Raw genomic sequence first — 27,396 nt, 5'->3', positions numbered from 1 at the left:
AGTGATACACGAATTACAGAATTTTTTCTCCTGGGATTATCAGAGGAACCAGCACTGCAGCCCCTCATATTTGGGCTTTTCCTCTCCATGTACCTGATCATTGTGTTGGGAAACCTGTGCATCATCCTGGCCGTCAGCTCAGACTCCCACCTCCACACTACCTTAATTCCTCCTCTTAGGTTTGAAATAAAAAGCAAACCTAAATATATAAAGTACTCATCCAATTCAACAAAAGGAAGACAAGCAGCCCCATCAGAAAATGGGCAGAAGACATAAATAGGCACTCCTCCAAAGAAAGATACACAAATGGCCAACAGTCTTATGAATAAACCCTCAATGTCACTAATCATTAGAGAGAAGCTAATTAAACCACAATGAGGTGCCTCCTCACACCTGCCATAATGGCTGCTATCAATACATCAACTAACAACAAGTGCTTGTAAGGATGTGGAGAAAAGGGAAACGTCATGCACTGCTGGGGGGAGTGCAGACTGGTACAGCCACTGTGGAAAACAGTGTGGAGTTTCCTCAAAAAAAAAAATTGGAACTGCCATTTGACCCAGTCATCCTACTTCTAGGAATATAAGCTAAGAATTCTCAAACACTAATCAGAAAGAATACATGTACCTCTATGTTCATTTCAGTGTTATTTACAATAGCTAAGAAATGGAGACAGCACAGGTGCCCATCCATTGAAGCATAGATTAAAACACACACACACACACACACACACACACACACACACACACACACACACACACACACAAACAGTGGTATATTTACACAATGGAATACTATGCAGTTGTGAAAAAGAAGGATCTCTAACCCTTTGAATAGCATGGAGGGGCCTGAAAAGTTTTATGCTAAGTGAAATAAGTCAGTCAGAGAAAGAAAAGTATCAAGTGATCTCAGTTATATGTGAAATCCATAAACAAAATAAAGTGCCAAACAAAATAGATCTAGAGACATGGAAGCGTGCAACAGACTGTGGATCTTCAGAGGGAAGGGGAGGAGGGAAGAAATTAACCAAGAACTTATGTGCATATATGAATAACCCATTGACACAGATATTAGTGGGGTGAAGGCCTGGGGAGGGGACTGGAGAGGAGAAGAGTGGGGTCAATGGGGGAAGAAAAGAAGGACATCTGTAATACTTTCAATAATAAAGATACATTTTTAAAAAGCAAACCCACAAAACCATAGCCATCATACCCTTCCCCATGGAGGCAGAGTCCTTCAGCCCAAGCCCATTTCTCTCTCTCTTTCACACACACATGCATACACACAGCTTCCTGTGTGCCTTTTGGGGGTACAGGACCTGTGAGTAATGAACCTGATGTTTTCATAGATCCATGATGGTTGTTGTAATTATAAGAAGGACCACAAGAGTCCATCCACACAGAATATTGACTCTGGTCTGAGGAACAAGTAGTAGGAACTAGGCCAGTGGCCAGGCATTCCTCTCCTATTGCATCCCTATCAATAGACTGAGACTTATAGGGAACAATGATAAAATCTATAATATCAGGAAGAGCAGTTAAGATACCAATGTACAGAGAATGAGGGACACATGGTGGAAACTGAGGTTTCAGATTTTATGGAATGAAAATATATAATGGATTAGGTAGCCAAGTACAGTTTTTCCACCTTAGTAATACTACTTTTTACTATTCTACCTACAAAACAAGAACAAATTACTTACAATGATATATGTCATTTGAGAATAAATTACTCTTAAGACAGGTTGAAAAAACTTAGTGTAGGTTAAAAAAAAACTGTCTACATAACAGACAAAGCAGGAAGCTTAATAAAGTGGTTACTTAAATTGTATAGGGAAGTTGAAACAAACAAAGGAAATTCAAGACAAGAATGAAAGGACCAACTCTGGCCCGGCCTGTGTTTCTCAGTGGTTGAGTATCAACCTATGAACCAGAAGGGATCTGTTAGATTTCTTGTCGGGGCATATGCCCGGGTTGTGGGTTCAATCACCAGGAGTGTGTATGCAGGAGACAGGAGATCAATACTATTCTCTCATCTTTCATGTATCTCTCTCTCCCTTTCCCTTCCTCTATAAAATCAATAAAGATATGTTTTTTAAAAAATAAAAGTAGCAAGTCTAAAAAAACACACTGTATTACAGAATCACAATTTCTGGTTTTAATTCCTTTAGCCCCAAAATCAAGGGCACTTTTTACCTCAAGATGCTTGTCCCCTTTGTACCTGCCATCACAAAGAATTTTTTCAGGGCCCTCTTTATATCCTTGTTCCTGAGACTGTAGATGAAGGGGTTCAGCATGGGTGTGACCACGGTGTACATCACTGAGGCTGCTGCACTTGAGTGTGAGCTGTGGGCAGCAGCAGAGCTGAGATACATTCCTATGCTTGTACAATAAAATAAGGAGACAACCAAGAGGTGAGATGCACACGTAGAAAATGCTTTATACTTACCCTGAGCTGATGGGATTGCACGTATGGAGGACACTATCTTTGAGTAAGAGTAAATGATACCAGCAAGGGGGCCACCAGCCAGTAGCACAGTTATAAAATACATCACCATGTTATTAAGAAAGGTGTCGGAACAGGCAAGCTGGACGACCTCTTTAAGTTCACAGAAAAAGTGGGGGATTTCCAAGTCTGTACAGAAGGACAATCGCAACACTATTAAACTTTGTGCCAAGGAATTCAGGACAGCCATAATCCAGGACATCAGAACCAGCAGTCCACAGAGACGGGGGTTCATGATGACCATATAATGCAGGGGGTGGCAGATGGCCACATACCTGTCATAGGCCATCACGGCTAGAAGGAAGTCATCCAGTCCTGCAAAGAGTAAGAAAAAATACAACTGTGTGATGCAGCCTTTAAACGTGATGGCTTTGCTTTTTGTCTGGATGTTCCACAGCATCTTTGGGACGGTGGTGGAGGTGAAACAGATGTCTACCAAGGACAGGTTGGAGAGGAAGAAGTACATGGGTGTGTGGAGGTGGGAGTCTGAGCTGACAGCCAGGATGATGAGCAGGTTTCCCAACACAGTGATCAGGTACATGGAGAGGAAAAGCCCAAATATGAGGGGCTGCAGTTCTGGTTCCTCTGATAATCCCAGAAGAAGAAATTCTGAAATCAGAGTATCATTCTCAGGTCCCATGGGGTGGAGGTGACTAGTAGGAAAGAAAAATAGCATGATTACGTTTTACACAAATGGCCATTCAAGCATAGTTGAAATGCTACAACTATATTTTGTAACAAAGCAATAATATTTATTTTTTGTACGTATCGTCCCCCATGACATCTCTGATTAGAAATTCCTGTCTTCCTCAAACTTTGTTTCCAAGGTGGTAGTGGATTACACTATTTTTATGAGAAATGCTTTCATGCACTTAAGGAATATTTATTGATATTTCCTACCTCTTGTGAAAGTGTACAGGATGCTCAGAAACAAAATTCCTAGAATATAATGATAGTGAAAGAATATATACAACAAATATATCATATACCAAGTTAGATGGTGTCATGTGAAGATATAAAAAGTAGGTATAAAAGAGAGTGGATGGGGTGGTATTTTATACTGGAAGGAAATGCATCCCTGAAAACAAGGTGGCAATTGAACAGAGACCTCAAGGAAGACAGAGGGGATGACATGGGCTTATTTGGGGTTATTCAGTAAAAGAGGCAGTGGAAAAGCCCTGAGATGACACTTATTTTAGGTATTAAAGATGCAAAAAGGATCCAGAATGGTGAAATAGAGTCAAAATGTCACAAAAGAAAATATTACAGTGCATCATACATAGTGATGGTATATTGATCTCTCTGTTCAGGTGTCTGTTTGTGTGTGTGTGTGTGTGTGTGTGTGTGTGTATGTGCAAAAATTGCTGGAACACAATGTAAAGGCATGTCTTATTTTGGGACACAGTAAAAATTATCTGGAATTCAATACAATAAATGTTAGGACATTTTAAAAGGCCATTTCCTTTGGTTAGCAGCAGAGCAGAGATACAGGGAAAAATAGACCCATGGCACCTGTTCTTCCGTAAGCATTCTCAGAGATCTCCTTATACTCTCTCTTGTGCTGATGAGAGAAAGATGCACAGAATGTAAGAAGAGTTCCCGGGTCTATCAGGAACCAGCTGTAGAAGAGTGAATTAGAACTCACACCTCCCTGACGCTAAGTCAGTGCTTTTCTGCTCTGCAAGCCTGCCTCACTCCGTCAGTGCTTCACAGAGATAAGGAAATGCTAAGGTTGAAATAAAGCAGAATCCTGAGAGCTGAGCAGACAGAAGGGAGGATCTGCTGTAGGAGGAGAGAGGCTATGGAATTGTGCTCTGAGATGGAGAGAAGAAAGGGGCTGAGGAGGAATAAGTTGCAAGAAAGCCCTTCAGACCTAAGGTCGCCAAATGTGCAGGATCTGGAGTCCATCCCTTTCACTATTTCAAAAGTCTGACTGTTCCCCCAGAAGACACGGTTATTAAAAGCTTTGCTTCTCCCCAGGATGCTTTCCCTCAGCGCTCACTCTGGCACCCCCAGTGGCGTCACTCACTGGATTTGGCTCTACTGGTCTTTCCTCCTTGGCAATTGATGTGGAAAGAGCAAGAAATGGAGGTCAGGTGCCGGATTTCCAGAGCAGAAGAACATCTAAGAGAGGCACAGAGAGGATGCTCTTAGCCTGTGGCTGCGGAACCTCAGGTGAGTCTGCAGAGGGAGGTCCAGAGGCTGAATTCTCAGGACTCCTCATTAAATGGACTGTTTTACTGTTGCTCAGTTCTCTAAGCAAGTCAGCTCCCTTGAAAGCAAGGGACCATAAATAAAAGGCAACTTTTCTGCCAGTTTGGTCTCCATGGGATCACCTTGGGGTCCAGATTCATATTCCCTTCCTACTGATGGGTCCACCTGCCCTGGAATAATCATCTCCGAAGGGTATGTAAGCGCTCATGCAGGACACATGGAGGGATAACATCATGAGCTTCTGAGCTGCTGTGAGTCACACTGAGTGTCTGACCCAGAGGTTTAGTGATGTCCCTGACCACACCCATCCGAAACAGGAACCTCCCAGAAACTTCCCCTTGACCTCAACTTTGAAAACCAGAGATCAATTCTGAAGATGCACTTGATGGAGAGTAAATTATTTTGGCTGCATAGATAGAGTTTCTTTTGTACAGGTTCCCCAGATCCAATTATTCAATATTTTTCATCTGGGGTAAATGCATTCACATCTTTACACTCACATAGGTACATATTTTTTTTTCTGGTCAGCGAGGCTATTCAGAGCATTTCTTTACGATGGAAAAGAGTACTTTGAATATAAAACCAGTACCTGATAGTGACTTAGAGCAGTCACTGCCAAACATATGTGTAAAGAACTAGATAAAGATTATTATTGGACCATCAGTGCGCAGTTGCAGCTACTTAAGTCTGCCATTGTAGTGTGGAAGCACTGGTAGGAAATACCCACACAGATGGGCTTGGCTGTAGGTATTCATTTTCTGTGGATTCTGTAACAAGTAAGCTCAAACTGGGGTGGGTTTAAACAACAGCAATTTATTTCATCAGGTTCTTGATGTGAGAAGTCTTTTCTCAGGATGTCAGAAAGGCTGCACTCCCCGGGGTCTCTATGGGAGGCTGAGCTCCTTGCCTCATCCTGCTATTAGTGACTGCAAGCATCCCTGGGTTTTGTGGCTGCATCACCCCAATCTTAGGAGACATAAGGGCTTCTTTTCTCTGTGCCTCTCCACTGTATCTCTTATAAGGAGCTTGGTCATTGGTTTTAGGGTCCAACTGGATAATTGAGGATGATTTTATCTTGATATCCTTAATCCGATCTAATAAAAGAGTAATATGCTAATTAACTGTCACTCCCTAACACAATTTCTCTGTCACAAAGACGGCAATGGCCATGAAGCTCAAGCAAGCAGGAGGCTTTAGTTTCCCCAGGCAGTGGAGGTAGCCAAGCTTCCTGCCAGCCCTAGCCGGCCCTGAGGTCCGCTCAAGTCTACAAAGTTTCAATTATAGAAAATAAATAAATCCCAGATACCTGCTTCCAGCCTGAAGGAGCTGTGGGCATCCTGAAAATGGCCCTCAGGCCCTCACCCAGGATGGCCAGGCACCTTAGAGGGACCCACACCCTGATCAGGACACCCATGAAGGCAAACTAGCAGCCCCCACCTGTGCACCAGGCCTCTATCCTATATAAAAGGGTAATATGCCAATTGACCCACAGGCTGGAAATAGGTATCTGGGATGCCTGATTGCCAGCTTAGGCCTGATCCCCTGGAGATCGGGCCTAAGCCAGCAGGTGGACATCCCCTTAGGGGTCCCAGGCTGCTAGAGGGCTCACACCAGGATGAGGGACCCCCCGAGTGCACAGATTTTTGTGCACCAGGCCTCTAGTTATATCTATAAAGAGCCTTTTTTTTTTCAAATAAAGTCACATTTACAGGTACTTAGTGTTAGAATGTAGACATATCTTTTACGGGGCTACCATCACCCAACTGATAAAGCCTCTTTACAAAAACAGGCTAGGGTGGGATTTGTTCTTTGAGGAGTACTTTGCTGGCCCCTGATTAAGTGTGTAAATTTGGACATGGGCAGTAAGTAAATCAGATACAAAATTTTAAAATTAAAAGAAGAGTTAAATCTGGCTTCTTTTCTGCCAGTGGGAAGGTCCAGGAAATCTATAGCACACAGGCTCTGCTCAGTCTCCCCTGATGTACTGTCAGACCCATCCACCATCCTGACTCTCCTCCCAATATAACTCTCCCTATGCCAGTGTCCATTGAAGTTAGTCTGAAGTACCTCAAACCTTAGTGCAAGGAGAACTTGGCTGAGTGGAGGTCCAGCCATGAGCTGTCCTTGGTTTCTGCTGATGGTTCCAATAACCTGACAAGCAATTATCTTTCTAAGGCAGCCTTCGAATTGATAGAATAGTGTATGGAGTGCAGACTACCTGATTTAAATTATGAGCAGAAGAAGTCTACCATGAAATCCATGAGCCTCTAATATTGAGAATTTATTAATTGTATTGTCTTAGAATAAACTAATAGAAAAAATCATCCAAATATAGTAGAATCATCTTGAGATATGCAAATGATAATGTATAAAAGCACTTCTAAGAAACTGTACATAAGGTATTTTTTAGCTACCATAAAATAGTTTCCTTGATCATCAACTAATATCAGACCTGACAAGAAAATATTTGAGGAATGTGCTTGAAGGTCATACAGAGGACAAATATGCCTGCTACTGTCATGTATGTCATCACTGTTCTGAAATTTCAAATCTATGCAACCAAAGAGTAAAAGCAATAGTAGGTTCATGTCTTCTGTAAAAGTAAATTAATCACATTTTCAGATGATAAAATTGGCTGTCTAAAATGCATTAGAAGGCTATTACAACTAGCAAGTCATTTTGATGAGTCTAGATTTAAAAAACAAGCATGTGTTGCCTGGCCCGTGCTGCTCAGGAGGTCATGGTTGGATCCCTGGTCAAGGCACCTGCCTGGGTTGTAGGCTTGAATATCTGAAACACATGCCACCCTCTGGGTCTTTGTACTGACTCTTCCCACAGCCAGGCACACACTTCCCCCAGATAGATTCATGACTCCCACTCTGTCTTCCTCTAGGACTCTGTTCAAATATCACTTTGTTTGCAGATCTTCCTGAACCCTCCATAAAATACAACACCTCCATTCGTTCTATTATATACCTGCTTTTTCTTTTTCATAGCATCTGTCACTATCTAACAGAGCATATGTTTTTTTCTACTTGGTAATTTATATTCTTTCTCCATCAATGCATTGAGGAATGCTTTATTTCTCAGCATTCTATACTCTTACCCTAGAAGATAGTCAGTAATCAACATAAATTCCTCAAATGTGTAAAAGAATTTTCAATTAAGACCGTATATTACATGACCTCTTGGGGGAAAGCTGAGTGTAGGACAAGAATTGCTAATCACAGTTTTCACAGAAGACCCATTAAAGATGATATAATCAATATAAGTATACAATGTCTTGTCTGAAAAACATAAAAACATAAAATCTAGCATTTCACTGTGTTATTACCGACATGTGTAAAATTAATCATATTATTTTTCTTCCTAGTTCTGAACACTGCCACATGGTACAAGGCAGTGATACACGAATTACAGAATTTCTTCTCCTGGGATTATCAGAGGAACCATCCCTGCAGCCCCTCATATTTGGGCTTTTCCTCTCCATGTACCTGATCATTGTGTTGGGAAACCTGCGCATCATCCTGGCCGTCAGCTCAGACTCCCACCTCCACACTACCTTAATTCCTCCTCTTAGGTTTGAAATAAAAAGCAAACCTAAAATATATAAAGTACTCATCCAACTCAACAAAAGGAAGACAAACAGCCCCATCAGAAAATGAGCAGAAGACATAAATAGACACTTCTCCAAAGAAAGACACACAAATGGCCAACAGTCATATGAATAAATCCTCAATGTCACTAATCATTAGAGAGAAGCTAATTAAACCACAATGAGGTGCCTCCTCACACCTGCCATAATGGCTGCTATAAATACATCAACTAACAACAAGTGCTGGTAAGGATGTGGAGAAAAGGGAAACCTCATGCACTGCTGGGGGGAATGCAGACTGGTACAGCCACTGTGGAAAACAGTGTGGAGTTTCCTCAAAAAAAAAAATTGGAACTGCCATTTGACCCAGTCATCCTACTTCTAGGAATATAAGCTAAGAATTCTCAAACACTAATGAGAAAGAATACATGTACCTCTATGTTCATATCAGTGTTATTTACAATAGCTAAGATCTGCAGAGAGCACAGGTGCCCATCCATTGAAGCATAGATTAAAACACACACACACACACACACACACACACACACACACACACAAAACGGTGGTATATTTAAACAATGGAATACTATGCAGTTGTGAAAAAGAAGGATCTCTTACCCTTTGAAATAGCATGGAGGGGCCTGAAAAGTTTTATGCTAAGTGAAATAAGTCAGTCAGAGAAAGACAAGTATCACATGATCTCAGTTATATGTAAAATCCATAAACAAAATAAAGTGCCAAACAAAATAGATCCAGAGACATGGAAGCATGCAACAGACTGTGGATTATCCGAGGGAAGGGGAGGAGGGAAGAAATTAACCAAAGAACTTATGTGCATATATGAATAACACATGGACACAGATAGTAGTGGGGTGAAGGCCTGGGGAGGGGACTGGAGAGGAGAAGAGTGGGGTCAATGGGGGAAGAAAAGAAGGACATCTGTAATACTTTCAATAATAAAGATACATTTTTAAAAAGCAAACCCACAAAACCATAGCCATCATACCCTTGGTCTCCATAGAGGCAGAGTCCTTCAGCTCAAGCCCATTTCTCTCTCTCTTTCACACACATGCATACACACAGCTTCCTGTGTGGCTTTTGGGGGTACAGGACTGTGAGTAATGAACCTTATGTTTTCATAGTTCCATGATGGTTGTTGTAATTATAGGAAGGACCACAAGAGTCCATCCACCCAGAACATTGACGCTGGTCTGAGAAACAAGTAGTAGGAACCAGGCCAGGGGCCAGGGGTTCCTCTCCTATTGCATCCCTATCAATAGACTGAGACTTATAGGGAACAATTTTAAAATCTGCAATATCAGGAAGAGCAGTTAAGATACCAATATACAGAATGAGGGACACATGGTGAAAACTGAGGTTTCAGATTTTATGGAATGAAATTATATAATGGATTAGGTAGCCAAGTGCAGTTTTTTACATGAGTAATACCACTTATTATTCTACCTACAAAACAAGAAGAAATTACTTACAATAATATATGTCATTTGAGAAGGAATTATTCTTAAGACCTCAATGTTTCTAGTGAAGTAAATGAAAATTTCTCACTATTTCTGATCAAGGTTGAAAAACTTAATGAAGTTTAAAAAAGGACAAAGGGAATGACTGTCTATATAACAGACAAACCAGGAAGCTTAATAAAATGGTTATTTAAATTGTATAGAGATGCTGAAACAAACAAAGGAAATTCAAGGACAGAATAAAAGGAGCAATTGTGGCCCAGCCTGTGTTTCTCAGTGGTTGAGTGTCAACCTATGAACTGGGACAGCTCCGTTAGATTTTTGGTCAGGGCACATGCCCGGGTTGTGGGTTCAATCACCAGGAGTGGTTATGCAGGAGGCTGGTGATCAATATTATTCTCTCATCATCCATGTTTCGCTCTCTCCCTTTCCCTTCCTCTCTGAAATCAATAAAAATATTTTTTTAAAAAAATAAAAGGAGTAAGTCTAAAAAAACACAATGTGATGAAAGAATCACAATTTCTGGTTTTAAGTTCTTTAGACCCAAAATCAAGGGCACTTTTTACCTCAAGATGCTTGTCCCCTTCGTACCTGCCATCCCAAAGAATGTTTTCAGGGCCCTCTTTATGTCTTTGTTCCTGAGACTGTAGATGAAGGGGTTCAGCATGGGTATGACCACAGTGTACATCACTGAGGCTGCTGCACTTGAGTGTGAGCTGTGGGTATCAGCAGAGCTTAGGTACACTCCTATGCCTGTTCCATAAAATAAGGAGACAACCCAGAGGTGAGACGCACAGGTAGAAAATGCCTTATACTTCCCCTGAGCTGATGGGATTGCACGTACGGAGGACACTATCTTTGAGTAAGAGTAAATGACACCAGCGAGGGGGACAACACCCAGTAGCACAGCTATAAAATACATCACCATGTTATTAAGAAAGGTGTCGGAACTGGCAAGTTGGACCACCTCTTTGAGTTCACAGAAAAAGTGGGGGATTTCCAAGTCTGTACAGAAGGACAATTGCAACACCATTAAACTTTGTAACAACGATTGCAGGGCACTTGTGATCCAGGACACCAGAACCAGCAGTCCACAGAGCCAGGGGTTCATGATGACCATATAGTGCAGGGGGTGGCAGATGGCCACATACCTGTCATAGGCCATCACGGCTAGCAGGAAGTCATCCAGTCCTCCAAAGAGTAGGAAAAAATACAACTGTGTGATGCAGCCTTTAAACGTGATGGCTTTGCTTTGTGTCTTGATGTTCCATAGCATCTTCGGGACGGTGGTGGAGGTGAAACAGATGTCTACCAAGGACAGGTTGGAGAGGAAGAAGTACATGGGCCTGTGGAGGTGGGAGTCTGAGCTGACAGCCAGGATGATGAGCAGGTTTCCAACCACAGTGATCAGGTACATGGAGAGGAAAATCCCAAATATGAGGGGCTGCAGTTCTGGTTCCTCTGATAATCCCAGAAGAAGAAATTCTGAAATCAGAGTATCATTCTCAGGTTCCATGGGGTGAAGGTGACTAGTAGGATAGAAAAAATAGCATGATTACTTTTTACACAAATGGCCATTACAAGCATAGTTGAAAAACTACAACTATATTTTGTAAAAAAGCAACAATATTTATTTTTTGTACGTATCATCCCCCATGACATCTCTGATTAGAAATTCCTGTCTTCCTCAAACTTTGTTTCCAAGATGGTTGTGGATTACACTATTTTTATGAGAAATGTTTTCATGCACTTAAGGAATTTTTATTGATATTTCCCACCTCTAGTGAAAGTGTACAGGATGCTCAGAAACAAAATTCCTAGAATATAATGATAGTGAAAGAATATATACCACAAATATATCATATACCAAGTTAGATGGTGTCATGTGAAGAAAATAAAGTAGGTATAAAAGAGAGTGGATGGGTTGTTATTTTATATTGGGAGAACAGGCATCCCTGAAAACAAGGTGGCAATTGAACAGAGACCTCCAGGAAGACAGAGGAGGTGACATGGGTTATTTGGGGTGAGGGTTATTCAGGAAAAGTGGCAGTGCAAAAGCCCTGAGATGACACTTGTTTTAGGTATTAAAGACTCAAAAAGGATCCAAAATGGTGAATAGAGTCAAAAAGTCACAAAAGAAAATATTACAGTGCATCATACATAGTGATGGTATATGGTTCCCTTTGTTCAGGGGTGTGTGTGTGTGTGTGTGTGTGTATGTGCAAAAATTGCTGGATCACAGTGTAAAGGCATTTCTTATTTTGGGACACAGTAAAAATAATCTGGAATTCAATACAATAAATGTGAGAAGAGTTTAAAAGGCCAGTTCCTTTGGGTAGCAGCAGACCAGAGATACAGGGAAAAATAGACCCATGGCACCTGCTCTTCCGTGAGCATTCTCAGAGATCTCCTTATACTCACTCTTGTGCTGATGAGAGAAAGATGCACAGAATGTAAGAAGAGTTCCCGGGTCTATCAGGCTCCAGCTGTAGAAGAGTGAATTAGAACTCACACCTCCCTGACGCTAAGTCAGTGCTTTTCTGCTCTGCAAGGCTGCCTCACCCTGTCAATGCTTTACAGAGAGGAGGAAATGCTAAGGTTGAAATAAAACAGAATCCTGAGAGCTGAGCAGACAGAAGGGAGGGTCTGTTCCTACTGTGGGAGGAGTGAGGATGTGGAATTGTGCTCTGAGATGGAGAGAAGAAAGGGGCTGAGGAGGAATAATTTGCAAGAAAGCCCTTCAGACCTAAGGTCACCAAACATGCAGGATCTTGAGTCCATCCCTTTCACTATTTCATCAGCCTGACTGTTCCCCCAGAAGACACGGTTATTAAAAGCTTTACTTCTCCCCAGGATGCTTTCCCACAGCGCTCACTCTGGCACCCCCAGTGGCATCACTCACTGGATTTGGCTTGACTGGTCCTTCCTTCCTTCAACAATTGATGTGGAAAGGGCAAGAAATGCAGGTCAGGTGCCTGTTTTCCAGAGCAGTTGAACATCTTAGAGAGGCACAGAGAGGATGCTCTTTGCTTATGGCTAAGGAGCTGCAGGTGAGTCTGCAGAGGGAGGTCCAGAGGCTGAATTCTCAGGGCTCCTCATTAAATGGACTTTTAAGCAATTCAGCCCCTTTGAAACCAAGGGATCATAAATAAACGCCAACTTTTCTGCCAGTTTTGGTCTTCATGGGATCACCTTGGAGTCCAGATGCATATTCCCTTCTTAGTGATGGGTCCACCTCCCCTGGAATAAACATCTCCCCAGGGTATGTAAGCGCTCATGCAGGACACATGGACACGATAACATCACGAGCTTCTGAGCTGCTGTGAGTCACACTGAGTGTCTGACCCAGAGATTTAGTGATGTCCCTGACCACACCCATCCCAAAGAGGAACCGCCCAGAAACTTCCCCTTGACCTCAACTTTGAAAACCAGAGATCAATTCTGAAGATGCACTTGATGGAGGGTAAATAATTTTGGCTGCAGAGATTGAGTGTCCTTTGTACAAGTTCCCCAGATCCAATCATTCAATTTTTTCCTCTGGAGTAAATGCATTCACATCTTTAAACTCACATAGGTACATTTTTTTTTCTGGCTAGTGATGCTATTCAGAGCATTCCTTTATGATGGGAAAGAGTACTTTAAATATAAAACCAGTACCTGATAGTGACTTAGAGCAGTTACTGCCGAACATATGTGTAAAGAACTAGATACAGATTATTATTGAACCATCAGTGCGCTGTTGCAGCTACTTAACTCTGCCATTGTAGTGTGGAAGCACTGGTAGGCAATACCCACACAGATGGGCTCGGCTGTAGGTATTCATTTTCTGTGGATTCTGTAACAACTAAGCCCAAACTCAGGTGGCTTTAAAAAACAGAAATTTATTTCATCAAGTTCTTGATGCCAGAAGTCTTTTCTCAGGATGTCAGAGAGGCTGCACTCCTCAGAGGCTCTAAGGGAGGCTGTGCTCCTTTCCTCATCCTGCTATTAGTTTCTCCAAGCATCCCTAGGCTTTGTGGCTGCATCACTCCAATCTTTGGAGACATATGTTCTTCTTTTCTCTGTGCCTCTCCACTGTATCTCTTATTAGGAGCCTGGTCATTGGTTTTCGGGTCCAACTGGATATTCCAGGATCATTTCATCTTGATACCCTTAATTATAACTGCAATTATATATATAATTATATCTTCTTTTTCAAATAAGGTCACATTTACAGGTACTGGGGGTTAGAATGTAGACATATCCTTTACGGGGCTACCATCACCCTACTGATAAAGCCTCTTTACAAAAACAGGTTGTGGGTGGGATTTGCTGTTTGGGGATTCCTTTGCTGACCCCTGATGTAAGTGTGTAGATTCAGACATGGGCAGTAAGTCAGGTACAAAATTGTAAAATTAAATGAAAAGTGAAATCTGGCTTTCTTTCTGCCAGTGGGAAGGTCCTGGAAATTTATATCACACAGTCTCTGCTCCGTCTCCCCAGACTCTGGCTGATATAACTGTCAGATCCATCCACCATCCTGATTTTCTTCCCAATATAGCTGTTCCTTATGCCAGTGTCCATTGAAGTCAACCTGAAGTACCTCAAAAATTAGCTCTAGGAGAACTTAGTTGAATGGAGACCCAGACATGAGCTGTTCTTGGATTCCACTCTTGGTTCCAATAACCTGACAAGCAATTCTCTTACTAAGGCACCCTTCAAATCTATAGGATAGTGTATGGAGTGCAGACTACCTGATTTAAATTATGAACAGAAGCAGTCCACCCAAGAAAGCCATGAGCCTCTGACATTGAGAATTTATTTATTATTTTAGAATAAATTAATAGAAAGACATCCAAATGTAATAGCATCATCATTAAATATGCAGCTGATACTGTATAAAAACAGTTCTGAGAAAGTATAAATAAGATGTTTCTTAACTATCATGAAAATACTTTCCTTGGTCATCATCTAATATCAGACATGATAAGAAAATATTTGCGAAATCTGTTTGAAGGTCATACAGAGGACAAATATGTCTGTTACTGTCATGACCCATCACTGTTCTGAAATTTCAAACCAATGCAACCAAAGAAGAAAAGGAATCATAGGTTCATGTCTTGGGTAAAAGTAAACCAATTTTATTTTCCGATGATAAAATTGGCTACCTAAAGTGAATTGAAAAGCTATTGCAACTAAGAAGTCATTTTGGTCAGTCTAGACTGAAAAAGAAACAAGTATTGCCTGGCTGGTGCTGCTCAGTAGTTGAGCATCAACCCATGAACCAGGCGGTCATGGTTGGATCTGTGGTCAAGGCACATGCCTGTGTTGCAGGCTCAGTCTCCAGTAGGGGGCATGCAGGAGACAGTTGATTAATGATTCTCTCCATTATTGATGTTTCTGTCTTTCTCTTCCTATCCTTCCCTCTCTCTGAAATCAATAAGAAACATTTTTAAAAAACCACAGAAAAACATGTATCATTTTCTTCTCTAGTTCCAGCAATAAACTAATACATAATAGGAGGTAAATCCTATTCCAAATTGTATGAAAATGTAGCATACACAGAAAAGGATCTTGCTTGAAGAGCTCAGGGCATGATATAAATAGTAACTAATATTAGCACTTACCAAGTGCAGTACGTTTGTCATATAAGACTTTTATTATGTTGAGGTATGATCCCTCTATTCCCACTTTGCTGAGAGCTTTTAATCAGGAAAGGGTGTTGAATTTTGTCAAATGCCTTTTCTGCATCAATAGATATGATTAAGAGATTTTTGTCTCTCAGTTTGTTTATGTGATGTATCACATTTATTGTTTTGTGGATATTGAACCAGCCTTGCATCCCTGGAATAAATCCCACTTGGTCATGGTGTATGATCTTTCTTTCTTTTTTAGTTTTTTTTTTATTTATTAATTAAGGTATTACATATATGTCTTTACCCCCCCATGGCCCCCCCGCAACCCCCGCACTCATGCCCTCACCCCCTGTTGTCTGTGTTCATTGGTTAGGCCTATATGCATGCATACAAGTCCTTTGGTTGATCTTTCCCCCTTACCCCCACCCTCCGCTACCTTCCCTCTGAGGTTTGATCTTTCAAATGTAATGCTGGGTCTGATTTGCTAGAATTTTGTTGAGGATTTTAGCATCTATGTTCATCAGGGATATTGGCCTGTAATTCTTTTTCTTTGTAGTGTCTTTATTTGTTTTTCTACTTGGTAATTTATATTCTTTCTAAAACATTAGATTGTAGAAAACTTTATTTCTCAGAATTCTATACTCTTACCTTAGAATATAGTCAGTACTCAACATAAATTCCTCAAATTCATAAAAGAATTTTCCATTAAGACTGTATATTGCATGACCTCATGGGGGAATTCTGAGTGTAGGTCAAGAATTCCTAATCACAGTTGTCATAGGAGATCCCTTAAAGGCCATATGATCAATATCAATATAACTATATAATTTCTTGACTGAAAAACATTAATTCTAGCATTTCACTATGTTAATACTCACATGTGTAAAATTAATCATATTAATTTTCTTCCTAGTTTTGTCCACTACCACATGGGCTGAGGCAATGATGTATGAATTACAGAATATCTTCTTCTGGGACTTTCAGAGGAACCAGCACTGCAGCTCCTCACATTTGGGCTTTTCCTCTCCATGTACCTGATCACTGTGGTTGGAAACCTGCTCATCATCCTGGCCATCAACTCCGACTCCCACCTCCACACACCCATGTACTTCTTCCTCTCCAACCTGTCCTTGGTAGACATCTGCTTCACCTCCACCACATCCCAAAGATGCTGGTGAATATCCAGATACGAAATAAAGTCATCACCTATGAAGGCTGCATCACACAGATGTTTTCTTTCCTATTATTTGGGGGACTGGCTAATTTTCTCCTGACCATGATGGCCGATGACCGCTTCGTGGCCATCTGTCACCTACTGCACTGCACCATCATCATGAACACCTGACTCTGTGGACTGCTGATTCTGATATCCTGGATCATGTGTATCCTGAATTCCTTGTTACAAAGCTTAGTGGTGTTGCAACTATCTTTCTGTCCAGACTTAGAAATCCCCACTTTTTCTGTGAACTTTAAACAGGTGGTCCAACTTGCCTGTTCTGACCCCTTCCTTGATAATATTGTGATGTATTTTGAAGTTGGGCTGATGGGTGGTTTTTCTGTGGCTGGTATCATTTACTCTTTCTCTAAGATAGTGTCCTCCATACATGGAATCTCATCAGCTGAGGGGAAGTATAAGGCATTTTCTACCGGTGCATCTCACCTCTCAGTTGTCTCCTTATTTTATGGTACAAGTGCAGGATGTACCTCAGCTCTGCTGCTACTCACAGATCACACTCAAATGCAACAGCCTTAGTGATGTACATGGTGGCCACACCCATGCTGAACCTCTTCATCTACAGTTTCAGGAACAAAGACATAAAGAGGGCCCTGAAAAAATTCTTTGGGGTTTTAGTTATAAAAAGACCAATCATCCTGGGTTTGAAAAAGTGCCCATGATTACAGGGCTGCAAACAGTAAGAGCCAGAAATTGCTATGCTTTGATCAGATTGGAGAAAGCACTTGCTCCCTCTATTTCATGCCTGGAATTTCCATTTACTTCATTTTAAATTCCCTATACAATTTAGTAACTCCCTTGATTGAGCTTTCGGCTCTGTCTGATATATGTATAGTTTCCATTTTTTAATTTTTATTTTCCTAGCCTCTCCAAGTGTTTCCCAAACTTGGATGAGAAATATTTGGAAATTTAGATATTTTTATAGGACATATTAGATTTATTAAAAACATTTTTCTCTGAAATGACATCTAACTTCCCGAGTAAATCCTATATAATAAAAGCCTAATATGCAAATTGAACAAACGGCAGAACTACTGGCAGAAACAACCAGTCGCTATGATGCCCACTGATCATCAGGAGCTACCCCCAGTCCGCAGGCTCCAGGCCAGCTAAGTCAGATGCCAGTGGGGGCCCTTCGATTGTCCTGCCAGTCGCCCCGCAGATCAGCCCTGATCATAAGCCAGGCCTAGGAACCCTACCCATGCAAGAATTTTGTGTACCAAGCCTCTAGTTTTCTATAGTTTTCCTAAAAGAATTGTCATGCATTATGTTACTCACATGGAAACAAAATTACACATGACAATTAAGACCACTTATATAATTTTATTGCAGAAGAAAATTTGAAAACCAAGTTTCATTTTGGGTCTGTCATTCTTTTCTACATCATTATTACCAACTTAACTGCTCTTCCTGATAATGTCAACTCTGACATGGTGCTGGTTTTTGTTGTTGTTGTTGTTTTAATCCTCACCTAAGGATATATTTTTATTGGTTAGAGGGGGGGGAGAGAGAAAGAGAGAGAGAGAGAGAGAGAGAGAGAGAGAGAGAGAGAGAGGAATATCAATGTGAGAGACAAATGTCCATCGGTTGCCTTCCATACACCCCTGAAGGGAGATCAAATTCACAACATTTTGGTGTATGGACTACTCTCCAACCAACTGAGCCACACCAACCACAGCTATGCTATTGAGTTTTGTAACTAGTCTCTTAGTTTATTATTTTTATTTAGCTTGGTGTCCCCGCTGCCTACTATAGGCACTGACAAAAATTGATTATCAAATATATAATTGCAGGTGGAATCTACATTTGAACAAATAGATTGACCTAATATGATTTTAGAGTCAGAGATGACTTTAAAAATGAGGAAGCAACATTTTTAATCACACATTTTATTACTATAAATGTTTTTCTTTTCCATACTGTACACCTATTCATTGAAGTATGGAAAACTGGTGTCCATATACCAAGGCTTTAAATTTTTTAAAAAATTATAAATGATATACAATATTATATTAGTTTCAAATGTATATCATGATTATACATTTATATAACCCCCTGAATTCAACTTCTTGGTATTTATCTGAAGAAATAAACAACATCTCTAATAAAAGATACATGCACCCCTATGTTCATTTCAGCATTGTTTATAATAGTCAAGATATGGAACCAACCTATGTGTTCACTGATAGATGAATGGATAAAGAAGAGGTGGTACATATATACAATAAAATGTTACTAAGCCTTAAAAAGAATGCAATTTGCAACAACATGAATGAACCCAGAAGGTATTATGCTAAGTGAAATATGTCAGACAGAGAAAGACAAGAGTTGCTTTTTTTTTATTGAGGTGAAGGGTTGGTTAACATATTTATGGTTTCTTTCTTGACTTTGCTTCCTGTTTCTGCTTTAAAACTGACAGAGCTGAATACTGATATGACTCGAATGCTCTAATGAAACATCTCTTTTCTAAATTTTGTCATAACCACATAATGGGCAGTGAAAAACAAGATAAATATTATCTACACTAATAAAAGACAAAGATGCTAATTGACTGTACCTTTGCTATGCCCACCAGCCAACCAGAAGAGTATGCAAATTAACCCAACAAAAATGGCGGTTAATTTGCATACACAGGCGCCCAGCGAAGACTGAAGACAGTGTAGAAGGAAACCAAGCACTGCAGAAGGGAGCCAATCAGCAGAGAAGGGAACAGATTGGAGGTAGCAGAGATGGGAGCAGAGCTGAAGCAGCGGACACAGGAGGGAGCCAAGTGACAGGGAAGGGAGGGAGCGAGGTGGCGGACACAGGAGGGAGGTGAAGCAGAGGACGTGGTAGGGAGCCGAGGCAGCGGGGAAGGGAAGGAGTGAGGTGGCGGAGACGGGAGTGAAGCCTGCCGCTGTGGGCTTTGTTCCCTTTTTCTGCTTCGCTCCAGTCTCAGGAAGCCCTATTCTCGCAGGAATTTTCCTGAAACGGGCCTCTAGTTCATTATATGATGAAAGGATAACCAATTAGAGAGTTTGATCTCCTGTCCACTCATGTGGTTCAGGTAACAACTTTTGTGAAAAAGAGCATGTCCTTTCAGCTTTCCCTAGTTACCTAGCAGTCAACCTCAATGGAGTTACTTTTTAATATAATTATCTGAAAAAACTTCAATAACAGAGTAATCATGAATGCTTTCTCCAAATATATATATAAATGCCTAAAATGGGAAAAAGCATCTATATACATAAAAGCCTAAAAGACCAGCCAACTGTTTGATCGTTCGACTGGTAGCTATGACACACACTGACCACCAGGGGGCAGACACTCAATGCAAAGGCATGGAAACATGGAACAGACTGATGAATCTCAGAGGGATGTGGGGAGGGGGGAGGGTAGGAAGAAATTGACCAAAGATCTTATACACATACTAGGGACTGTTGCACAGATTCATGCACTGATGGGGTCCTTTAGTCTAGCCTGCAGAGATTGGGCCAAAACCAGCTCTTCAACATCCCCCCAAGGGGTCCCAGATTGCGAGAGAGCACTGGCCAAGCCAAGGGAATACACCGGTGCACGAATTCATGCACCGGGCCTCTAGTATTATTATGATTGCTCTCAGTTTTGTTATTGTATCATTAGCTATTTCTGCAAAACAAGCCATCCTAAAAGCACGTGTTTTACTATAATGCCTTCATAATCAAATGGGATTGTCTGGTGGGAAGTTGCTCTGATCTCTTCTGGACTCATCATGAGTCACTACATTATGTTTCTAAAGCTCTTTCAAGATGTTGGGGAGGAGAAACCAAGATGGCATCATAGGTTAACGCCGGAGATTGCTGCCTCGAACAACCACTTCAGAGATATAACTAAAGGACAGAACAGACATCATCCAGAACCACAGGAAGGCTGGCTGAGTGGAAATTCTACAACTAGGAGGAAAGAGAATATCATACCCAGACTCAGAGGAGGCGCAGTGCTGAAGTGAAATACTCAGGTGCGGAGTGCGAGCGCGGAGCGGGCTGGCGGCGGAGGGCGCGGTTGTTGTTTTCAATCAGGAGGGAGTTTCAAACTCTGAGCTCCAGATCCAGGCGAGTCTGTGGGGACCCAGACTCAAACGGGAAAAGTGGGACTGTCTGGCTTCGGTCGGAACTCGAAGGCAGCTTTTTCTCCGAGGTTTGCAGTGGTTGCTGGGACTCTGAGAGGCAGAGCCCCTAGGGACGGAACTGAGAACAGCCATAACTGCTTGCTTTGCCTGCCCTGTAGATCCCTGGGGACCCGCCTTGCCCAAGCCCTGCGCAGAGCCATTTGCCGGATAGCCTCAGGCAAAGGCTAGATTAGCACCACCCTAGAGATCCAGCACAGAAGCTCTCCCACTGCAGACACAGCTGACTCTCATAGCCAGTTAGCCTGGAGGTCAAATCTCCCCTGGTATTACCGACAACAATCAAGGCTTAACTACAAGACTGCGCACAAAGACCACTAGGGGATGCACCAAGAAAAGATAAAAAAAATGTGGAGACAAAGAAACAGGACGCAAATGTCAGAAATGGAAGATATAGAGCTCAAAACCACACTTTTAAGGTCTCTCAAGAACTGTCTAGAAGCTGCCGATAAACTTAGTAAGGTCCTCGAAAAGACTGGTGAGACCGCCGATAAATGTAATGAGATCCTCAAGAAATCTAATGAGACCCTCCATGTTGTGATAAAGAACCAACTAGAAATTAAGCATACACTGACTGAAATAAAGAATATTATACAGACACCCAACAGCAGACCAGAGGAGCACAAGAATCAAGTCAAAGATTCAAAACGCGAAGAAGCAAAAAACACCCAACTGGAAAAGCAAAATGAAAAAAGAATCCGAAAATACTAAGAGAGTGTAAGGAGCCTCTGGGACAGCTTCAAGCGTACCAATATCAGAATTATAGGGGTTCCAGAAGATGAGAGAGATCAAGATATTGAAAACCTATTTGAAGAAATAATGACAGAAAACTTCCCCTACCTGGTGAAAGAAATAGACTTACAGGTCCAGGAAGCGCAGAGAACCCCAAACAAAAGGAATCCAAAGAGCACCACACCAAGACACATCATAATTAAAATGCCAAGAGCAAAAGATAAAGAGAGAATCTTAAAAGCAGCAAGAGAAAGAAACTCAGTTACCTACAAGGGAATACCCATACGACTGTCAGCTGATTTCTCAACAGAAACGTTGCAGGCCAGAAGGGAATGGCAAGAAATATTCAAAGTGATGAATGCCAAGAACCTACAACCAAGATTACTTTATCCAGCAAAGCTATCATTCAGAACGGAAGGTCAGATAAAGAGCTTCACAGATAAGGAAAAGCTAAAGGAGTTCATCACCACCAAACCAGTATTATATGAAATGGTAAAAGATATCCTTTATGAAGAGGAAGAAGAAGAAAAAGGTAAAGATACAAATTATGAACAACAAATATGCATCTATCAACAAGTGAATCTAAGAATCAAGTGAATAAATAATCTGGTGATCATAATAGAATCAGGGACATAGAAAGGGAATGGACTGACTATTCTTGGGGGGGGGAAAGGGGTGTGGGAGATGCGGAAAGAGACTGGACAAAAATCGTGCACCTATGGAAGAGGACAGTGGGTGGGGAGTGAGGGCGGACGGTGGGGCGGGAACTGGGAGGAGGGGAGTTATGGGGGGGGGAAGAGGAACAAATGTAATAATCTGAACAATAAAGATTTAATTAAAAAATAAAGCTCTTTCAAGATGTTTCATGCATCTGTATTGCATTTCTTTCATCAACCAATATGTGATGTTTAATACATATATGTGTGTATATTGACCTTATAGTTTATGTTAAAAATAGTTTATGAAATGTGAATTGCTTTAATACCATACTACCTATACTTATATCTGAAACCTTGCTTTCTTCCATTTATAAGAATGACTTCCCACCATTGTCTGCTGTGTCTTAGCCACCTGTGCTCTTGATCTGAGAGTATACATCACTAGAATTTTTAATTCTAACTAATTTATTGGAATATAATTACATTAAGCAAACTGCACATATTTTAAATGTACAATTTGTTGAATTAAAGAAGCCATAAACTAAGAGTACATGATGAGAGGGTGCATTTGTATATAACTAGATATGGTGCACAATAAGCAGAAGACCTCAGACATGGAAAGCCCACCACCATTCGAGGAACAGCAGTCATGTGCAGCTCGCACCCGTCTGAGGGGCGGCAGCCATGTGAACAGCCTTCCCCCGTCCAAGGAGCAGCAACTGCATGAGCAGCCCACCCCCATCCAAGGAGCAGCAGTTCTGCAAGCAGCCCGCCCCCGTTGGAGGAGCAGCAGCCCTGTGAGCAACCTGCCCGCATCTGAGGAGCAGCAGCTGCGTGAGAAACACAAACCTGTCTGAAGAGCAGCAGTCATGTGAGCAGGCCGCAACCGTCCAAGGCGCATCAGCTTTACACAGCCTGCACCTCTCCAAGGAGCAACAGTCATGTGGAACCTGCCCCCTTCTGAGGAAAAGCAGCCACTCACAACCCACCCCCCTGCATCCAAGGAGGAGCAGCCTCATGAGCAGCCCACCCCCATCTGAGGAGCAGCAGCTGCACAAGCAGCCTGCCCCCACCAGTCAAAGGAGCCATCACTGCTGCAAGCAGAGCCCACCAGAGGAGCCACCGCCAACTGAGGAACACCCGCTGCTGCAATTGCCCGAGGAGCAGACACATCCCAAGGAGCCACTGCAGCCCGAGGAGCAGCCCCCACACAACTCAACACCTAGATCCTTTGGTGAGGGCAAAAATGGGGAAACAAAGAAACACCCAAAGGAAAGAAAAGGAGGAATCATCAGAAAAGCAGCTAAGTGAAATGGAGGCATGCAATATGTCAGAAAAAGAATTAAGAATAAGGTTCCTACAGTGCATAAACTGGATGGATGAAAAAATCAACAACTTATGTAAAAATAAAGAAGTAAAAAAGAGTGAAATAGCTGCAAAAGAAAACACCATGGAAAGTTTCAACAGTAGACTAGGAGAAGTGGAGGACCGAATTAGCGAATTAGAAGACAGGGAAGCAAAACACACCCAAACTGAACTGCAATTGGAGAAAAAAATTAAAAGACAGAAGGAGAGCCTAAGGGAGCTTTGGGAAAACATGAAACGAAACAACATATGAATAATAGGGGTGCCAGAACAACAGAAAGAGGAACAATGGTTAGAAAACCTATTGGAAGAAATAATATCAGAAAACTTCCCTGATATGGGGAAGAAAAAAGGCACACAAGCACAGAAGTCCCAAACAGTATGAACCCGAAAAGACCCACACCAAGACACATCGTAATTACAATGGCAAACATTCAGGACAAAGAGAGAATCTTAAAGGCTGCAAGAGAGAGACAGAAATTTACATACAAGGGGTCTCCCACTAGATTATCAAATGATTCCTCAACAGAAATACATCAGGCCAGAAAGAAATGGAAGGAAATTTACAAAGTTATTCAAAGCAAGGGACTGAATCAAAGAATACTCTATCTAGCAAGGCTATAATTCAAAATTGAAGAGGAAATAAGCAGCTTCACAGAACAAAAAAGGCTAATGGAGTTTACCACTACCAAGTCAGCCATGTAAGAAATGCTAAAGGGACTGGTGTGAAAAGAAGAAATAAAAAGGGAAGAAGGAACACAGACACAAAAATTAAAAAATAGCTACAAACAAGTACCTATCAATAATAACGTTAAATGTAAATGGACTAAATGCTCCAAGCAAAAGACCTCAAGTGGCTGAATGGATAAAAACAAAACAAAACAAAAAAAATGTCTAAAAGAGACCCACCTCAGAACAAGGGACTCACACAGACTGAAAGTGAAGGGATGGGAAAATATCTTTCAGGAAAATGGAAATGAAAAATAAGCTGGGGTAGCAATACTTATATCTGACAAAATAGACCTCAAAGTGAAGGCCATAACAAGAGATAAAGAAGGTCACTTCATAATACTAAAGGGATTGATACAACAAGAAGATATAACCCTAGTAAACATATATGCATCTAATGCAGGAGCACCCAAATACATTAAAAAAAACTCTTGGAAGATATCAAGGGAGAGATCAACAACAATACAATCATAGTAGAGGACTTTAATACCCCAGTGACATTACTGGATAAATCCTCTAGACAAAAAAAAAATCAGCAAGAAAACAGCAATCCTAAATGACTCACTAGATCAAATGGACTTAATTGACATCTTCAGAACATTTCACACCAAAGCCACGGAATATTCGTTCTTCTCAAGTGCACTTGGGACATTTTCAAAGATAGACAACATATTGGGTCATAGGCAAAGTCTTTCCAAATTCAAGAAGATTGAAATCGATCAAGCATCTTCTCAGACTACAATGGAATAATATTATAAATAAACTATAATGAAAACAATAAAAAAATTTAAACATCTGGAGGCTGAATAGCATGATATCAAACAATGATTGGGTTACCAAAGAGATCAAGGAAGAAATTAGAAACATCCTGGAAACAAATGACAATGAAAATACAACAATCTAAAATCTAAGGCAGTGGTTCTCAACCTTCCTAATGCTGCAACCCTTTAATACAGTTCCTCATGTTGTGGTGACCCCCAATTTCATTGTTACAAATTGAACATAATTAAAGCATAATGATTAATCAAAAAAACAATATGTAACTATATATGTGTTTTCCGATGGTCTTAGGCAACCCCTGTGAAAGGGTCGTTCAACCCCCAAAGGGGTTGCAATCCACAGGTTGAGAACCGCTGAACTAAGGGATACAGTAAGACCAGTCCTGAGGAAAGTTTATAGCTTTACAAGCCTACCTCAAAAAAACAAGAAAAAATGGTAACAAATCATCTAACTGTACAACTTAAAGAATTAGGAAGAGAGCACCAAGAAAAGCACAGAGTGAGCAGAAGGAAGAAGATAATAAAGATCAGAGCAGAAATAAATGACATAGAGACCAAAAAAACAATTCAAAAGATCAATGAAATCAAGAGCTGGTTCTTTGAAAGGATAAACAGGAGTGATGAACCTCTAGCCAGGCTTGCCGAGAAGCAAAGAGAGAGGACCCAAATAAACAAAATCAGAAATGAAAGCAGCAAAATAACAAAACAACACACAGAAATACAAAGGATTGTCAAAAAATACTATGAACAACTCTATTCCCACAAACTAGACAACCTAGAGGAAATGGACATATTCCTAGAAAAATAAAACCTTTCAAAACTCAATCAGGAAGATCCTAAAAATTTCAATAGGCCAATAACTATGGAGGAAATTGAAGCAGTCATCAAAAATCTTCCAGCAAACAAAAGACTGGGGCCAGACAGCTTCACAGGAGAGTTTTACCAAACATTCAAAGAACTAAAACCTATCCTCCTCATACTATTCCAAAAAATTTAAGAGGAAGGAACACTTCCAAGCTCATTCTATGAAGCCAACATTACTCTAATACCAAAACCAGATAAAGACAACACAATGAAAGAGAATTACAGGCCAATATCCCTCATGAACATAGATGCCAAAATCCTCAACAAAATTCTAGCAAATAGGATCCAGCATTATATCAGAAAGATCATACACCATGACCAAGTAGGATTTATCCAGGGGATGCAAGGAAGGCACAATATCCACGAATCAATAAATGTGATACATCACATAAAGAAATTGAAAGATAAAAATCACATAGTCATATCAATTGATACAGAAAAAGCATTTGACAAAATCCAACACCCTTTCTTGATAAAAACCCTCAGCAAAATGGGAATAGAGGGATCATACCTCAACATAAAAAAACCTACAGCCAACATCATACTCAATGGGCAGAAACTAAAACTATTTCACCTATGAACAGGAACAAGACAGGGATGCCCACTTTCATGACTCCTGTTCAACATAGTACTAGAAGTGCTAGCCATAGCAATTAGTGAAGAAGAAGAAATAAAAGGTATCCAAACTGGAAAAGAAGAAGTAAAACTGTCATTATTCAGAGATGACTTGATACTGTACATAGAAAACCCTAAAGACTACATCAAAAAATTATTAGATTTAATAAAGGAATTTGGCAATGTAGCAGAATACAAAATTAATGCCAAGAAATCTATGGCATTTTTATACACCAATAATGAACTTACAGAAAGAGAGACTTAAAAAACAATCCCATTTACCATTGCACCAAAAAAATTAAGATACCTAGGAATAAACTTAACTTAGGAGGTAAAAGTCCTGTACTCAGAAAACTACAGGATACTAAAAAAAAAAGAGATAGAGGAAGACATAAACAGGTGGAAGAACATACCATGTTCATGAACTGATAGAATCAACATCATTAAAATGTGCATATTACCCAAAGCAATCTATAGATTCAATGCACTCCCCATTAAAATACCAACGGCATATTTCACAGATCTAGAACAAACTCTCCAAAAATTCATCTGGAATAAAAAAAGACCCTGTATAGCTGCAGCAATCCTTAGAAAGAAGAACAAAGTAGGAAGGATCTCAATACCAGATATCAAGCTGTATTACAAAGCCACTGTTCTCAAAACTGCCATTGTACTGGTATAAGAACAGACATATAGATCAATGGACGAGAATAGAGAACCCAGATATCCATCCAAACCACTATGCTCAATTAATATTTGACAAAGGAGGCAAGAACATACAATGGAGTCAAAACAGTCTCTTTAATAATTGGTGTTGGTAAAATTGGAGAGATACATGCAAAAAATGAAACTAGACACCAACTTACAC

At 40.8% G+C, this 27,396-nt stretch overlaps 2 protein-coding genes across 3 annotated transcripts; both read right to left on the bottom strand.

Moving 5' to 3' along the window:
* Positions 1-2,191: 2,191 nt before the first annotated feature.
* Positions 2,192-5,631, bottom strand: LOC132234120 (olfactory receptor 7A17-like). 2 transcript variants are annotated; one of them, XM_059695171.1, is made up of 2 exons: positions 5,620-5,631; positions 2,192-3,133 (listed from the first exon to the last, which is right to left on the bottom strand). In XM_059695171.1, the coding sequence occupies exons 1-2, from the start codon at positions 5,629-5,631 to the stop codon at positions 2,192-2,194; spliced, it is 954 nt and encodes a 317-aa protein (XP_059551154.1). The 2 variants fall into 2 exon arrangements, with proteins under 2 accessions (XP_059551154.1, XP_059551153.1); XM_059695170.1 differs by lacking the exon at positions 5,620-5,631 and having other exon boundaries at positions 2,192-3,145.
* Positions 5,632-10,354: 4,723 nt separating this feature from the next.
* LOC132234119 (olfactory receptor 7A17-like) lies at positions 10,355-11,308 on the bottom strand. Its single transcript, XM_059695169.1, has one exon. It carries the CDS (start codon positions 11,306-11,308, stop codon positions 10,355-10,357), a length of 954 nt encoding a protein of 317 aa, XP_059551152.1.
* Positions 11,309-27,396: the final 16,088 nt, after the last annotated feature.

Source organism: Myotis daubentonii, chromosome 5 (genome assembly GCF_963259705.1).
Source record: "Myotis daubentonii chromosome 5, mMyoDau2.1, whole genome shotgun sequence".
Lineage (NCBI taxonomy): Eukaryota > Metazoa > Chordata > Mammalia > Chiroptera > Vespertilionidae > Myotis > Myotis daubentonii.
Note: the sequence above shows the minus strand (reverse complement) of the source record. Positions and strands in the feature narration are given on the sequence as shown.

Bases quoted from the DNA above. Each gene is read 5' to 3' on its own strand.
- LOC132234119 (XM_059695169.1), bottom strand. From the start codon at position 11,308: ATGGAACCTGAGAATGATACTCTGATTTCAGAATTTCTTCTTCTGGGA.